We start from the raw sequence: 17640 nt of genomic DNA, 5'->3' as shown, positions 1-17640 counted from the left end.
TCAAAGTGAGCCTATGGGTGCAGCATCATAGAGCTGGTGTCCTTCTCTTCCTCATGCGGTTCCTGTCTTTCTGCTGGTGCCAAGTTCAACATTGTTCAAGAAAGAGATGCTGTACAATCACACAACAGCCCGACACGAACTCCTGGCGTTGCATGAACATGCCAAAAGTAGCAAGAATACCTTGGAGTTGTACAGGCATGTCCAAGAGGACACAGACACCCTGGAGTTGTCCTAGCACGTACAAAGAGGATGTGATCTGGCTGGTTGGTACCTGTCTTCTCAGGAAAGGTTTCCAGAAGCAGGACTCAAAGGAAACCAAAGACAAACCCAAATAAATCTGCAAAGAAATGAACCCCAACCCACTTACATCTTTGCTTCTTCTCTTGTTGTATAGGTGACGTTGACAACAGCAGTTTCTGTATCTGTATTGACTAGGGAAGAAGTGAAAACTACAATCATCGTTTAAAAATAGCTCTCACCCCTGTGCCCATGGAAAGCTAACTTCAAAGGAAAATGCACAGAACATCACATCTTAACTGTGCCCATGTGTGTTTATTATCATTATAGCGTTTGTAAGTCAGACGTATGCAACACTCTGTAATTAGGTGTTCATGTAACACACTGCCCTGCCCTGCACTTATAAGTATTCTAAGGAAGTGAACTAGCTCTGCACATTCATGTATTTTCACAGTTGTGGAGAGCAAAGAGGCCATGAACAGCCTCATCTTTAATCATTTGGGAATGTGCTGCCCCCAGTACTGTCAACCTAAAGCGCTGCTAAGTCACCTCCATAGCAAGGCCATTTGACTTTGTATTCTGAAATATTTCTTTAGGCTAAAATCACAGAGGGAAAATGGGCGAAAGAACATGACATAAAGAAAAGAAAGAAAAAAAAAACCACCATGGTTCTCTGTGCTTCATTACTTTCAAACTTCTAAACCTATTTATTATTCATTTTAATTGTTAATTTAAAACTCACAGAATGTTAAAGGGTTCCTATCTACAGTTTTCAAGAGCTAAAGAGAAGGCTGTGGACTCTGACTCCCAAAAATAGCTGGGCTTGAGCCTTCTAGTTAAGATATCCTCCATATATAGACACCATAATAAGAAAAGTCAACCATATATATCTGTGGCATGCAATGTGTGTGTGTGTGTGTGTGTGTGTGTGTGTCCGTCCGTCCGTCCATCCATCGTAAAAATGGGAGACTGAGGCAGGATAGTAAGCCTGAGCTACACAGCAAAGCCCTATGTCTAAACAGACACAGACATGCAGACAGACACACAGAGACACAGACAGACACACATACACGCGCGCACACACACACACACACACTTCATTCAAAAGGCTTGATTGATAAAGCTTGCTTACGTTTTCCCAAAAACCAAGAATGACTAATCAGACCCTCTCTTCAAAACACATCGTTGGGGAATTTAAAGTTAACAGCATTAAGAATAATTCCAGAAAGTCACAATAAAGCTCCCTTCAAAGTAGCAAAACTCATTCTTAAACCTTAGGAGTTCTGGGCTGGAGAGATGGCTCAGGCGTTAAGAGCACTGGCTGCTCTTCCAGAGGTTCTGAGTTCAATTCCCAGCAACCACATGGTGGCTCACAACCACCTGTAATGAGATCTGGCGCCCTCCTCTGGCATGTAGGCACACTCGGAGGCAGAATGTTGTATACATAATAAATAAATAAATCTTAAAAAAAAAAAACCTTAGGAGTTCTAGGACCATCCCACTTGTGACATCTTAAACTGTGAGATTCTCAAAGGAATCTGGCATCCCCAAACATTAAAGACTCTAGGATAAAAACATATTTTGCCCTGTAATTTCAAAGCAGCTTCAGACTTGGTGGGGGGTGCTGGGGATAGGTAGGAGGTGTACAGTAACTATCAGCTCAATGAGCTACACACCATCAACATGGATCCCAGCCCTGGCTCTGTCCTGGCTCACTGGGGCTGCGCCTAACGGTCTTACTCACAGATGCCCTCGCAGTGCTCAACACAGCAGTGTGGCACGTCACTGTCCTCACCCCGTGTCAGTACAATGTCAGAGGTTTCTGATCTGCAGCCTTCTAGACTGACGGAGAAGGCTGCTAGACTCAGACTCCCAGAGAAATCATCCTCTAGGAATCCTGGCTCCTTAGATTTGCTCTCACTTTCACTAAGTCTCTGGTCTTCAAAGACGTTTGCCTGCTGAAAGTCACGTGGTCCTTAATTCTAGAATAAGCTGAGCTCCATTTAAATAACTTATTCCGTTGTTCATTAAAGTCATTGTTCATTAAAGTTTCTAAGACTCTACTGACAGGCTTGCCAGATCGAAATCACCCACGAAACAGGACAAAAGACGAGCTCAATAGCTTGCTCTATGCCTTGAGGGGCTGGAGCTGAGCAGTCTCCAGTGCACAGGGGCTGGAGGGCTGTGTGTTGCCCCGGTGCCCCTGAACCCCTCCTTCTCAGGTAGCACCATTCTGAATCGATTTCACAGTTTTAGCTGTGTCTGTCTCCATCTCTCCAAAACTGGGACTTTAGGCATGTGTCACCACACCCAGGCCAGCAGTCTGTTTTAAAATTTTTTCAAGTTGATACCTGGAAAGCTATCTTGCCACTAGAATGTCTTCCTTCCAACGACAAGGAAGTGAAAACAGAATTCATAGAAAGTATGTTCTCTCCGAGTGCTTTCAGCTCTGAGCATGGGCAAGCGGCCGTAAGAAACAGGGTAACTTCTTCGCCATCGTGGAGGGGAACACACCTAATAACTGCGGCTTCAAGACGATTATGCTAATCACTGACAGACTGGACCATCTGTGAGAAATAGGATGCTCTACGATCTTTTCATGAGGATCCTTACAATTGTCTATAAAATATATCAACAGGTTTCCACTGAGTGGCGTGACCATCCGATGCTACAGGAAGGGTAGAAATTACGCTTGTTTTATACAAGTGGACACAGAATCAGTGCGGTTCAATTGGTGAGGCTGAGCGACTGTTCCAAGGGTTCACAGGTTAGGAGCAGTCAGGGCCAATGTAAAAATCATTTTTACCATACTTTGGTGTCATCATTGTCAGGGTCTTGGGATCCACCTTTCTGGGACTCATAAGGAGCTATGCAGGACATCACCTTCAGGTGCCCTTTTGATTCTTCTTAAAAACCAGCACCTCAGGAATTAGCCATAAGCAATGGGGAGCAGAAGAGAAGAAGTATTTCCTGGGGCATTTGTAGTGCTGTTCCTATGATGGCAGGCCTCAGTTCTGAGTGCGCACAAAACCACTCCAAGATTCTCGATTCAACCATGAGCCACTCCTTCTACCTTGAATCTCCGCAGGTTTGTGCTGAACCCGAGGAACTGACATTTTCATAAGAATCTTGGTGGGGAAATCCTACCTCACAGTAAACAGACACTAGGTGTGTCCTCCCTTCTAGTGAAGCCGAGTCAGCTAAGTCACAGCAGTGACTCAACTATTCTCAGACGAGTTAAGTGTGCTCCACCCCAACTGTGTCTGTCCAGTGCTTACGCTTACTGCAGGTGTCAAGACACCCAAGTGTAAGGCGAGGTAGCCACGCCTCTAATCCCAGCACCCAAGGCAGAAGCAGGTGGGTCTCTGTGATTTCGAGGTCAGTCTGGTCCATAAAGTGACTTACAGGTCAACCAGGGCTATATAGAGAAACTCTTAAAGAATATATTCCCTGAATGACTGGACTATACAGATATATAAAGATGACAGTCACAGATTCCTCTGACAGGGAGGTGTACAGACACCAGAGGAAGCACACGTCAAAGGCATTGGGACTTACTGCTTCTCCCTGATGACCCCAACCTAAGAGATAACAAAGTCCTCTCCCGTGGACTAACTTCCTGACTCCCGTGCTCAACTCTCCCACTGATTACCTTGTTCCACGTTCTCCACTGTCCCACACTCGGCCAACAGGCCATCCAGCACCTGTGAAGAAACAGAAGATCATAAAAAAGACATTCGTTTCCCCCTGCAGTGAAACACGCAGAGAAACAAGGACAGCAGAATTGGACCATCAGATGGCCCCACACAACTGCGCGGTCTTGGTAACTGGACAGCCACACCGGCGCGATGACCCGAACTACGCTGCTGAAATGAAAAGCAGAGCAAAGGACACAGCGCACTTTTCTTCAGGAGATTTAACAATTCTTCCTTCAGCTCTCCCCCAGAGACCCCCCTGATTTATTCACGTAATAGATTGTGTATACTTCAAATTTGAGATGACAGTAAAGAGTATGCACTGCTCTCGCAGAGGATCCGAGCATTCCCAGCACCCACATGGCAGCTCCTCACAAACACCTGGAACTCCAGTTCCAGGGGATCAAACGACCTCTCCTGATCTCGTGTGCTCTGAACACATGTGTGCACACAGACACACATACATACACATTAAAAAATAAATCTTTTGACAACGTTTGTTCTTTTTAAAGATTTATTTTTGAGACAGGACCTGGTTGTCCTGGAAATCCCTATGTAGACCAGGCTGGCCTCAAACTCAAGAGATCTGCCTGCCTCAGCCTCCTACGTATGGGAATTAAAGTCACACACACCACTATGCCTGGCTGTGTGTGTGTGTGTGTGTGCGCGCGCGCGCGTGTGTGTGTGTGTGTGTGTGTGTGTGTGTGAGAGAGAGAGAGAGAGAGAGAGAGAGCGCCGTGTGTATGTGTAACAGGTGTGTGTGTATACATGAGTGTGACAGGTGTCTGCAGAGGCCAGAAGTATTGGATCTGGGGTTATAGATAAGCCACCCAATATGACTACTGGAAATTGAACTTGGGTCCCTGGCAAAGGCAGTGCAGGCTTAAGCACTGAGTCAGTTCTCCAACCTCATCCTTTCTCTTCTTTCCTTTTCTAAAGACAAGATAAAGCACAGCTTCATTTAAGGCTGGTCTGGTTTCCTGTGGGTTAGGGCAGTTTGTTCTTAACAGTGGGGCCACTCCTGGCATCCTACTGCATTTTATATAAAGACAGCAATCTTAGACCATTTAGTGCTCTGAAGATGTATCTGTAATGGTTACTCATAGCAGCTAACTCAAAACAAAAGACAAACAAACAAAATCTACTCTAACAAAGAAATGTCTGTTTCTATAGGTTTCTCAGTGCCTCAGCCAATCAGAATGTGAGACAACAAAAATCTTCCATCAGATCATGTGATAAGCATCACAAAAAGCGCACACTGTCTCCTGGCTGTTCTGCTGGTCCTTAGGGCCCGGTACTGCAGGAGAAGACTGTGAGGGGCCAGGGTGTACATCATCAGAGAGGGACAAACACAACCCCTAACTGATGTCGTGAGCCCCAGCACTAGAAAGGAAGGACAGGACCCAGAGGCTCTGGGGACGAGTCTTATGGCCTCTAATTCCTAAAGTAAAGGAAGCTAAACTAAGAAGGTGTCTGGGTGCCCCGGCTTACCTCCCACTGCAGGTGAGGCGGGATGTTTCGAATTTGGATTTTTCTGCTCCTGTAAAGACAAGAGCAGTCCAGAACATTTTCTCTGTACACTCCAACTCCAGCAAATAACAAAGCCACACATAAGATCATAAATCAAGTTCACTGTGCAACTGCATTTACTAAACCATCCACAGAACATTCCTACAGTAGGCTCCCTGTTTTAAGGTTTCCAATTACCTCGGGAGGGAAAAAAGAATCCAGAAACTGTAACAAGTTAAATAAATTACAATTTAAGTGAAGATTTATGTTTCCTACTAAAGTAGTCAGAAGATAAACTACTATGTATTGTTTCTACAGTTATTCTATCAAAATACACATGCTTGCAACTGATCCTATTCCAAGACTCAAACACACAGGGTAAGGTCACAAATACTCCAGGCCTAAAGAAAATCAGATCTTGTTTCATGTCAAATTTCATTTCAAAATTTATTTCCAGAAGGTAATTGATTTGTAACTCAAAATAACACAAAAACCTTCCACCCCCTGACCCTCACACACTTGTCTGTGTATCCTCATCTCTTACAGAGGCACCGCACTCTCTCAGCACCTTGCTCCCCCACCCCAGTAACACACTGACCATCTTCCTAGCTTAGAAAGCTTCCGCATCTGCTGTCTACCCCACGATTGTCCCGGCATTCATTTCACCCAGCCACTTTCCTTATCATGAGTATTTAAACATCTCACTTTTTTTTTTTTAATTTAGAGGTCTTTCTTTTTTTTAATATTTATTTATTATGTATACAATATTCTGTCCAGTAGAGGGCACCAGACCTCATTACAGATGGTTGTGAGCCACCATGTGGTTGCTGGGAATTGAACTCAGGACCTTTGGAAGAGCAGGCAATGCTCTTAACCGCTGAGCCATCTCTCCAGCCCTAGAGGCCTTTCTTAAGACACCCTGATAGTTTGATGGCTCTAAATGATTTAGGTATCTTCTTCTGTTTTGTTGAGAGGGGGGTCTCTCTGTGTAGCCCTGGCTGTCCTGGAATTCACTCTGTAGGCCAGGTTGGCTTTGAACTCACAGATATCCACCTACCTCTGGAGTGCTGGAATTAAAGGTGTGTGCCATCTAGCTCTCTGTTTTTTTAACGTAAACATTAAAATTTACTCCAACCCATGCCTCCCAAGCCCCTTCCCACCCACCCACAACTGTCTACTGTATTTTCTTCCCTGGGGAGAGCCCTTCTTCTCCACCAGTCCTACACTCAACACCTAACCTCTGTGGTTATGAGGATTGGTGGGAATGTAAACTTGTACAGTGTGGCAATTCTTTAGGGAGTTGGGAATAGATCTACCTCAAGGTCTAGCTTTAACACTCTTGGGCACACACCCAAAGGAGTCTACATCCTACTACAGACACATTCTCAGCCATATTCATACCAGCTAGATGCTGGAATCAGCCTAGATGTTCATCAACAGATGACTGGGTAAAGAAAATGTGGTCCATACACACAACGGAATACTACTCAACTGTTAAACCAAAATCATGACAGTTACAGGTAAAATCATCTTGATAGAACCCAGATCCTAAAGACAAATATGATTATGCATTTGCTTACATATGAATATTAACTGCTAAGTCTTTGATAAGCAAGCTTCTCCCTGAATCTGAGCTTTCTAGCTGTGTAGGCAGACATTCTGCGGGCATCCTCTGGCCTCTCTAGCAACTCTGTTCATTCTGCTTTTTCACTATGGTTGTCTCTCTGTGGGCGCTGAACCCCATCATGGTGATTCCTTTTAGGACAGGCTCTTTGTGGACTTCTAACATGAGTCAAACACTTGGAACCTCAGGACTCCAAGAGTCCCCCGTGACTGGCTGCTCAGCACGGGGCCCTCCTGACCTACAGGAACGCTCCAATGAGGAGCCAGGTCAGAGTTTTGGATGAGTGACCCCATGTTCGGCTCAAACACTGGAGACATACGCACTTTTCTTCCTTTAAGTCACTGTCTTACTTAGGGTTTCTATTGCTGTGAGGAGACACCATGACCACAGAAGCTCTTATAAAGGAAAACATTTCACTGAGGTGGAGGCTTACAGTTCAGAGACTTAGTCCATTATCATCATGACAGGATATGCAGGAAGACATGGTGCTGGAGGAGCTGTTCCTTGTTGATGTGCAGGAAACAGGAAGTAGACTGTCTCAGTAGGCGTGGCTTGAGCACATATGAGACCTCAAAGCCCGCCTCCACAGTGACACACTTCCCCAACAAGGCCACACCCACCCCAGCAAAGCCACACTCCTAATAGTGCCACTCCCTTTGGGGGGCATTTTTTTCAAACCACCACCATTCATGCAAGTGGGCCTTGCTTTGAAAGCTAAACTTACAATTTAGCAAGGCAACTGGTTATAAGAAAACCCCCTCCCTTCTTGGTTTGTTATTTTTGAGACAGGGTTTCACTACATGGCCCTGAACTTATGACTCTCTTTTTTCTGAGCCTCTTGAAGGTTAGGATTATACATGTGTACCTCCATGCTACTAAGGAAATAAATCTTTGTCCCTTAAAAAATACAAGAGAATAACGTCCTGGATTGTCTGGGTTGCTGCTTGTTTTTAAAGCAAGCAAGCGCCTTTGACCACGACAACGGCAGCCACTCTCACCTGCATTGTCACGTGGCTGCTACAGAGCTTTCCTGGCCATCTCTACCCTGGCCTCCCTTTTCCCCGGTGCATTTCACTCGGCTCCAGGTACCTTCTAACTAAAGCACAGACACATATTGAGTACCCCTGCTTCCTTTGAACGGGCTCCCAACAACACGGTTAACTGCTCCCTCTATTTGTACTATTGCCATGGCCATTCTGCAGCCCACGTCTCTGCCTTCTGGCTCTTACAACCTTCCCACCCTCTTCTCGGCAACATTCCCCAAGTCTTAAATGGGCTGTATCTGGGCTGAGCTCTCCACTGGCCTCAGCATGTTGTAGTCTCAGGTCCTATAGAGCCGGAGTTACAGACAGCTGTGAGCCACCATGTAGGTACCTGGAATTAAACCCAGGTCCTTTGGAAGAGCAATCAGTGCTCTTAATCCCTGAACCATCTCTCCAGCCAACAACCATGGCAACTCTTATAAAGGAAAGCATTTAATTGGGGCTGGCTTATAGTTTCAGAGGTTTAGTCCTTTATCATCATGGCTGGAAGCAAGCAGTCTGCAGGCAGACATGGTGCTAGGAGGGGCTGAGATTTCGACATCTTAACCCACAGGCAGCAGGGTGAGAGAAACTGGGCCCGGTGTGGGCTTTTTTTCTTTTTTCTTTTTTCCTTTTTTTGGATTTTCGAGACAGGGTTTCTCCGTAGCTTTTGGTTCCTGTCCCGGAACTAGCTCTTGCAGACCAGGCTGGCCTCGAACTCACAGAGATCCGCCCGGTGTGGGCTTTCGAAACCTCAAAACCCTCCTCCAGTGAAACACTTCCTCCAACAAAGCCACACCTCCTAATTCTTACAATCCTTCCAAATACTGCCACTCCATGGTGACTAAGCATTTAAATATATGAGTCTGGGGGGCCGTTCTTCTCAAACCACCACCACACACCTACAGTTTACTATTGTTGGCGTGTGTATATGTCTACAGATGTATATGGATACACATGCATATACATGTGTGTACATGAAGGCCAGAGGACAACCTTGGTGCTCTTCAGGAATGCCGTCCATCTTGTTTTTGAGACAGGATCTCTCTGGTCAAGAGCTCACCAAGCAGGCTGGGCTAGGGCCAGCAAGCCGCGGGGATCCAGCCACTAGTCTTTCTCCCGCAGAGTGAGGGATGTGCACACCGCTATACCCGGCTGTCTCATGCAAGCTCAAACTCAGGTCTTATGGCTCCGAAAGCAAACACGTCACTGACTAGGCCTTCCCTCGCACCGCTACACCTGTAGCTTAGGTCGGACAGCTGATCATCTCACCTGCGTCTTCACTCTGAGCGCAAGAATGAAGCCAGCAGCAGGACCTGTGGGGTTTTTCCCCTTGCATTTTAACTGACATTTGCAAAGGTACAGGTGCCCTTAATAAAAGTACACAGGCACTTTCCCTATGGCTTTAAAACGCAGAACTTAACACTCAAAGTAAGTTTTCTGCAGTAGGAAAGGGTAAGAGCGCCAATTCCACAGGGCCAGGACAGAGAGTGCAGCCCTGGAGCCCTCCAATGGCAGATGCTGCAGTCTAACTGGTGGCAGTACCTCTGTGGGTTTCCCCTTGTAAACCGTTTCAAAACTAAACAGACCTGACCCAAACCTATCTTCTAGCACTCGATGCCTCAGGGCATTCTCTACGAGAGCCATAATTTCTGTACTCTTAGATCCCTAAAGCAATTCAGGCTGCAACTACTGGACTTCAGATGAAATAGATGTCTGTTACAAATATCAAGAACTGGCAAAATTATTTTGTCATGATAGAATTTGTTACAAGCTTTGACCATGCTGGGCTAGAGGTTTAAGGCAAGAATGAGTTAATGTGATTTGTAGGTACCCAGCTAGTTGCGTCCCTGGTTCCTTTTTAAAACTAGGCTTAAGGATCCCCAGGGAAACTGCAGGCATGAGGGGAAGCAGAGGAAGCCAAGAGCATCCTGTGGATAGAATTCAATGAGGAATTCTACCTAACTAGGTCCCCCTTGTTTCTATAGCAACGCAGCAATCCAACAGATGCCATGGGGTCCTCATCTTGCGGGGGCATTAGAGCACTTTGGAAACCTACTGTCTGCACAGAAGGGCGGGTGTACCGACTGACTCCAAAGGCTCAGGAGAGCTCGCCTGTTCCAGTCACACAGGCAGGTTCTACACACCTCATAGACTCAGCATGTTTGATGCAGTTTTACCTGCTTCGAGCTCCTTAGTTTAGAGAAGTCTCTTTAGAACGCCTGGGATCAATTGACCTATTATGGGAGGCAGAAAAATGTGTGGTGAGAGCCAAGTCCCACCCTATACCTACATCAATTACGCTTTTGGTGAGCAGTAGCATAGGCATGGATGAATCATAAAATGATAGGTAAGGGGTAGATAAAGTTAAGTTAGATACTGCAGCGATACCTCGCAAAGCATTGTCTGGGACAACTGCAGTTATGAACGCAGTGACTCCTGGCACTCTGTAAAGGTATGTTCATAAAGCTATAAGGCTCCGGGCAGGGGACACTCGTGCCTCCTGTATACTCAGACAGAACTCCTGAAAGCCATGCTCAGATGGAACAAACCAGTGAGCAGAAGTGTCACACTGTGAACTGGGAGGCTTATAAACAGCCAAGGACAACTGCTGGTGGGGCCGGCCTTCGGCCAGGATTCTTCGCTGGTGGTTGAGTAGTGGAGCCAAAGGGATAAGAGGGAGAGAATTGCAAGGGCGTCACTCTGAACCATTACCTTGGGGCTGAGGATTTCAGCATGTGACCTTGAGGGAGGTGGGAACAAAGCAACACAATAGTTGGAGACTGCAAATCCTGTGACCCTTGCACCTCCCCATTGCCTTGAAAAAAGCCTTTTCCACAGGCACAGCTATTCCCACCTGGAATTCCAGCACCCAGAAGGCCAGGGCAGGAGTGTTGCCATGGGCCACAGGTTTCACTTATTCCCTTCTCAATAAAAAACAAAGGGTCAACCAAAACTAGCTCATAACTCATACAAGACCTCAACTCTTAGAGGAGAGTCATTAACTTGCTTCCGGAAACCAGAAAACCAGAGCTAGTGGTGCATTCCTACAATACCAGCACTCTTGAGGCTGAGAGAGGTAGAGGCTAGCCTGGGCTACACAGTGAGACTCTGTCTCAAAGACCAAAAGGAACAAGACGACTATGAAATAGAGGAAGTAAAGGAGGGAAGGGAGAGGACATGACTGGGATGAGGGGACGTTGGCACAGGACAATCCCAACACGCTTCTGAAGCTCTGACTGTAATTCCCTCTGGATAACATTCCCCATCACGCTCCTCCTCAACTCATCTTTTACAACAAAGGAAAAGCTTTAGTTTCCCCATCTTCTCTGTGGGCTCACTGATACTCTCTCGCTCACCCTTCTAGTAGTTCAATGGGATGCAGACTAACAAAATCTCAAAAGTACACCCAAAATATCCTTCGCCGTTTATAACAGGAAGATCACACAAACTACGACTGTTACTTCTATCAATGGCTTCTGTGCTTCTGAGTGAAGCCTTACCACGCCTACTGAGGTGCCTATCATTGTCAAAAATTTCCAGATAAATAAACTTTATCCAAGTCTCAGGGAGTAACAGGTTTGTTGGTGGTGGTGGGTTTTTTTCCTTTATATATTTAAATATTTGCTCTTAAAATGTCAGACTGGAATTGCCAATTCAACAACAAACGTTTGTATTTCAAGGACGTATTTTGTTTCAATAGACCCTGGGTAGGATGCGTCCCCTTAGACAGAAGAACAGCTGGCCTTAGGAATGAAGGCGTAGCTTTTCCTTCAACACCAACCTCACTGTAGATTTTCACCAAACCCTCTCCTCCTGGACAGGTTATTCCAGAAACTTCCCCATAGGTGGCGACATGTGGAAAATCACCTGCTTTAGTTTTGCCAGACTGTGTCATGTCTCATGGGGCAAGATCAAGTTTGAGAATATAGGTGGGACACATTCCAGAGAGCTCCCAGAGAAGGGTAAGGGCGCACTGCCTGGAATGACTGATTTTGTAGGCCAGGATGCTCTTTAAGTTTTATCTACAAGTGTTGCCAAATCATGTAACAAACACCTGCCTATTAGAACCCAGTCCCTTAAGGTTGTCCAGCCTGTATGCATGCAGCCCAGGACACCTGCAGATGAAATCATGTCACAATATCAAAAGGCTGAACCCCTGTATACTGGGGTGCCACAGCGAACACAGCCAAATTACTCTGACAGCTTCACTCTCTAGGGAGTGAAACACCAGCCTTCATTTTATAAACACTAAGACACAGCTTACAGTTGTTTGCTCAATCCAAGTCCCTATCTTTTCCTAGCTTGTTTTTAGATATCTTTTTTTCTGCTAAAAAACAAACCATCTTTAAATGCCCGGACCTGTGCACCACCCTTATGATGTAACACACTCCAGTAAAGGCCAAGAGCACCAGGGAAAGCCAGTGTTGGATGTCAGCAGGGCATCTTCACTGCGGCATGGGCACGTTGAGGAAGCTCTCCTTACACTCACACTCTGTCCCTGCATTAAGCTCGCTGCCCCTGTCATCACCACACAAGGGAGCGCTCTGGGGAAGACCAGAAGGATAAAATTCTAATGGCTATTTATCACAATGCGAGGAGATCCACAAAAGTAATTTTTCAGAAGGGAAGGAGAGGAGGGGCAAACACCTGTAAGGCCAGCTCTCTGGAGCCTGAGGACAGAAAGAGCCCACGGCTAAGGTTGGCCTTGACAACAGAGGAAATTTGAGAGCAGTCTGTAATCAAGACGACAAAGGACCAACAAGCAGCACATTTTGAATGACATGAGGGGATGCTGGTCCATGACCATCTTCCGGCTTCTCAAAGGATGCTGTGGTTTGGGAATCCCTGAGAGTCCCCTTATGATTAAAGTCTCGTCCACAGGGTGGGAGGTTGAATGATATGAGGGGATGAAGGTCCATGACCATCTTCCGGCATCTCAAAAGGTGCTGTGGTTTGGGGACCCCTGAGGGTCCCTTATGATGGAAGTCTTGTCCACAGGGTGGGAGGCAGGGGCACACACCTGTATGGAGGCAAGGGAACTTCGGGAAGTAGGCAAAGCAGAAGGTTCTTGGGTCACTGGGGACATGAGGCATTTCCTTGTGACTCCTTTGGCAGCTCTTACACTCCTTGTTCAAAACAACATCACATGCTCACTGGTCCAACTCCCTTCAAAACTATTCATATGTAAGGCTCTCACTAGAACCCAGTTGTCCAGGCTCAAATCAAACTTGTGTTGTTAAGTAACCCTTTGATCTCCATAAAACCAGCTGCCTCGGGTGTTTGTTACAGCGACAAAAGGGCAATACACAACATGCTGATTCTTTTTAAAATTAGCTTCTAGCACCAGCATTACACAAGTTGAATGCACAGAAATCTGCTTTTGAGAACAGGGACACAGCTCCAACAGCAAGTAGACTGTTTGCCTGGCATGACCAGACTTCTAGCATCAAAACCAAGGTGGGGATTTAAACTCACCTTTTAAAAAGAACCCTGAAGAATCTATCTTTAATACAGATGAGCAGACTATGGAAAGACAGAATAAAAATTGCTTATATTTTTAAAACTAGGGTTTTTCTTCCTCGAAATTTCCTATATATGTACTGTATTTAATCTGAGGGAAATTAATTAGGGATAAGTTCCCAGATAAAAATGTGACTGAGAGACCAGGCTTCTGTCAAGAAGCTCCCCACCCCCGCAGTGGCTCTGAGGGAGATGCAAGGTCCTCACTCACCTGCACCCCACCAAGCAACCTGCAGCTGTTGGGCAAGACCAGTGGTGCACAAAGGCAGGCCGGCCACAGGGCCTCACAGCTCTGGATCCAGCACAGAATTTCAGCTTCAGATTCACCCTGCCTCCAGGGCTCCCCCTTAACACGTCACCAGCTAAGCAGGCTCCATCAGGACCCGCTGTTGAGATCAGGTTGCGCCCTGCCCTGCCATTTTGTGAACAGCAGTGGTTTTTCAGGCCACACCTTATCCTGAGAGAAAGGCCTTTGACTCCATTTGGAGCAGGGGATGGCTCTGCACGGATGCAAACATTTGAATGGCACCACCTGCCTGGCACAGCCACACAGCACATACTGGCAAGTGGCTGCTCCTTAAGGAAGGGCACACCCACCTCTATAAAGTTTTTAAAGTAAATGGGGACCGTGAGCATATGGGTGAATTAAAATACCAGGAAAGCAGGTCTGAAGGAACGCCAGGATAAGGCAAAGGTGCAACTCCTCACCTGGCTCCCAGGAAGAGAAGGACATCTAACACTGGGATGGTGACGACTTCAGTTTGTGGCAGTCCCCACTGCTGATGTGATACCCTCAAACTGCCATCACTTGCCCACCCCTTCACTCACCTGAACCTGGTCCTGCTCTCTGCCTCCCCAGCCTCTCCCACACCTCACTTCTGCAGCTCTACCCAGCCCTGGGGCTGCTCCACAGCAGAGGCAGCACACCCCAGCACACACAGGGACTCATCATTCCCATTGGCTTCTGCCTCCCAGGCCTCCGTGAAAGCCCTTGAATTCGGCTGGCCTCTTTAGCCCCTTTGCAGCGTATGTAGCTATAGATGTAACTGCTGTGCAGTGTGTGACCTCAGAGTGAAAGTCAGTAATTAAGACTGCAGTAAGAGAACCCCTGCTCACCTCAGCAAGGCTATCAGCAACACAGGACGACTTGACAAACTACTGCCGAGGGAACTGTTGTTCCTTGTGAAATTATTGCTATTCAATAAATTGACACTGTAGACCACAGGTGTGCTCCTTCTGTCTCTGTGTAGTGTATAAGTCACACACAGGAGTCAATACCGGACTTAACACTGGTGAGATTCATTTACCCTTTCACGGATGCTGGGATGTGAGGCAGGGAGGTGAGGTGAGAGGGGCACGCAGCCAGACAAGATGCTTCCAAGTCAGTTATGGCATCTTGGCTACAGAACAAACCTGATGCAATGAGAAGGCAAGAGAGAGAGAGAGAGAGAGAGAGAGAGAGAGAGAGAGAGAGAGAGAGAGAGAGAGAGAGAGAGCGCGCGCGCAAAGTGAGGGCCTCGAGAGGCTTCAGCTACAAACAGATCACAAAAACCCAAACATTTCAATTAAATCTTGTTTGTATTAAAGTTTTAATAGCTCAACAAAGAGGGCAGACAGCAGAACTCAGAGGGGTTTTAGAAATCCCCATTAAATGTCAGTTATAAGTAGTCTCCCAGAAAACTGATGTGTAAAATCTCTAGAAAGAGAAGTCCACCTTGAACTGCAGAACAAAAGCTACAACAAGCAAAGCTTCCCAGGGAATAGCTGCAAACCAGCAAGGGGAGGGAGAACCTAGGAGTCACCAAGGGCAAGCCCTGCAAACACAACATGGAGGACAGACATTTATGTCTCAGGCCTGCACCTGGGAGAGCCTACCATCCTCACTGACTGAAATGCACCAGATTCCTACGGCCCAGTCCCTGGAGCCCAGCTTCAGAGGCAGAGGGTCCAAGGGAACAAGGTTGCCCATGCGTCACCTCCAGCTGACTCTGCTAGGCAGCTTAGAGAGACAACACAGGCGGAGCTCACCACCACAGCCTCTGCCTTCCAGGAACTCCGGCCAGGGTTCATCAAAAAGAAGCAAACCACAATAACACTGCACTGCGTTCCTCTAGCCGCCAGCTGTGAAACAAACCTTAGGGATGGGCAGTGTCGGGTTTCAGAGAATACTGTGCCCTTCTCTGCTTTGGGGAGGAGTTAGAGTGAGCTTAGAAATGGTAGGTGGTGAGACAGGAAGCTTACAGTGAGAGCCCTGTCCCATCAAACCTGGAACAATCCAATTAGGAACAACTGAGTCTGGTGGAGGCTGCACAGGAAATAACACTTGAACTCAGCTGAGCAAAACTGCAGACTTGGTCTCTTTACATCAGGGCTGCAGAACAGAGAACTCTGGCCTCATGCTATGGAATTAAATGAGCACACACATGGATTGACATACATACACAGTTCTTCCATGCATGCACACATCCACAGTGACACAAGTTAACAGTATGTCACAGTGCAATTAAAACATAGAAGCTATCGCTTCTAAGATCAGATTCCATTTTAACAGACAGGGTTTGTCTCCTTCCTGAAGGATATGTCACTTTTGTCCCTGGACCGAGTTGGATGCTGTTTATCCCAGGAAGACAATACAATTCAACAGATGGCTAATAGCCGGGCGATGGTGGCGCACGCCTTTAATCCCAGCACTCGGGAGGCAGAGGCAGGCGGATCTCTGTGCATTCGAGACCAGCCTGGTCTACAAGATCTAGTTCCAGGACAGGCTCCAAAGCCACAGAGAAACCCTGTCTCGAAAAACGAAAAGAAAAAAAAAAAAAAAGAGAGAGATGGCTGAGTATGAATTAGGATCCATTGAGGTTTATATAGACAGGGGGAGATATCTGTGAACTATGGATGGATTTATGATTCCAGCAAATGAGATGATCACAATCACTCAACAAGCTTCTGCCCCTTGGAAATGATGGCGCAGGGTCATATTGGATTTTTTTACTACATTGTTGGCTCTGGGCATGTAAGCAAGGAGGCCTGTCCCTGAGCTGCAGGCCTAGCCCAGAGTTAAAATCTCAATACTCAGAATTTACTGCTTGCTTATATGGCAGCCTGTAGCCAAACGTCTTAGAAAAAGTCATTTTCTTAGAGGATAGGGCTATAAAAACTCTCAGGGTAACTGTTATAAGAACTCTCTCCCTGGGGGGATGGAAACAAGAGCCTTCATTATTGGGCACCAACAAAACCAAGGCGCCATTCTGAAGTTCAACTTGAGGAACCAATGAGCTCATCAAGTCTACTTACAGAGCAGGCATGACGATGACCGCAAGGTTCCACAGTCTACATGCTCTGACACCTCCTAAGAACACCAGAAATCAGGGCAAAACTGTATACAAACAGCTGGGAGGTGCTGCAGGATGGCAGACTCAGCTGAGAGTCCAACGACCCTCTTCAGAACTCCGCTATAAAGAAATATCAGCAGCCACCAGTCCTGATCTGGAGGGGGTGTCACTTGCACAGCTGATATGATGAAGATGGTTTTGTATTCCAAAACATCAATATCTTCACTTCATACACAACAATAAAAGTGTTCAGACCAAGACTCTCTATGATCTTACACCAGCATCTCTGTACCTTCCTTCCGCCCCAATATCTCTGTGGCAGTGTCTGCCCCAGACAGGCACTGGCGTATACTAGATGCTGTACACACCCCCTGGAAGGATGCAGCCCCTACCCTCAGTTATAAAGAGGCACTAAGGGTTATGGAAGAGTGACATTCAGCTTCTTCCCTGCTGGAGTTTCCAGACTAGTGAGAGTTCCACATAACCAGACCAAAGAATGCATACAGAATAAAGAATAAGGTGAAGCCATTGGAGGACAATGGACAGGACTAAGAGGCAAGGAGGCGTGCAGGAACTAAGCTTAATCCTGCAGAAAGAACAGACCTCCAGTAGAAAGAAGAGCAAAGGACATTCATCCTGCAGAGAAAACAGCATAAGCAAGATTGATGATCCCAACCAGGTAGCAGCAGGTTGAATAT

At 46.6% G+C, this 17640-nt stretch overlaps 1 protein-coding gene across 5 annotated transcripts in view; it reads right to left on the bottom strand.

Moving 5' to 3' along the window:
- The window catches only part of Igf2bp2 (insulin like growth factor 2 mRNA binding protein 2), a 111912-nt gene that overhangs the window by 28727 nt on the left and 65545 nt on the right, over positions 1-17640 (bottom strand). For all 5 annotated transcript variants that reach the window (XM_050146553.1, XM_050146551.1, XM_050146556.1 and 2 more), the window contains 3 exons: positions 5424-5472; positions 3890-3941; positions 368-431 (listed from right to left, as the gene is read on the bottom strand). In XM_050146553.1, the coding sequence (XP_050002510.1) occupies positions 368-431; positions 3890-3941; positions 5424-5472 (165 nt within the window). The remainder of the gene's footprint in view (positions 1-367; positions 432-3889; positions 3942-5423; positions 5473-17640) is intronic.

The sequence above is a fragment of the Alexandromys fortis genome, unplaced genomic scaffold (genome assembly GCF_014885135.2).
Source record: "Alexandromys fortis isolate MF-2015 unplaced genomic scaffold, M_Fortis_MF-2015_v1.1 scaffold_56, whole genome shotgun sequence".
Lineage (NCBI taxonomy): Eukaryota > Metazoa > Chordata > Mammalia > Rodentia > Cricetidae > Alexandromys > Alexandromys fortis.
The sequence above is the reverse complement of the archived record's forward strand: the minus strand, read 5'-3'. Positions and strand labels throughout refer to the sequence as shown.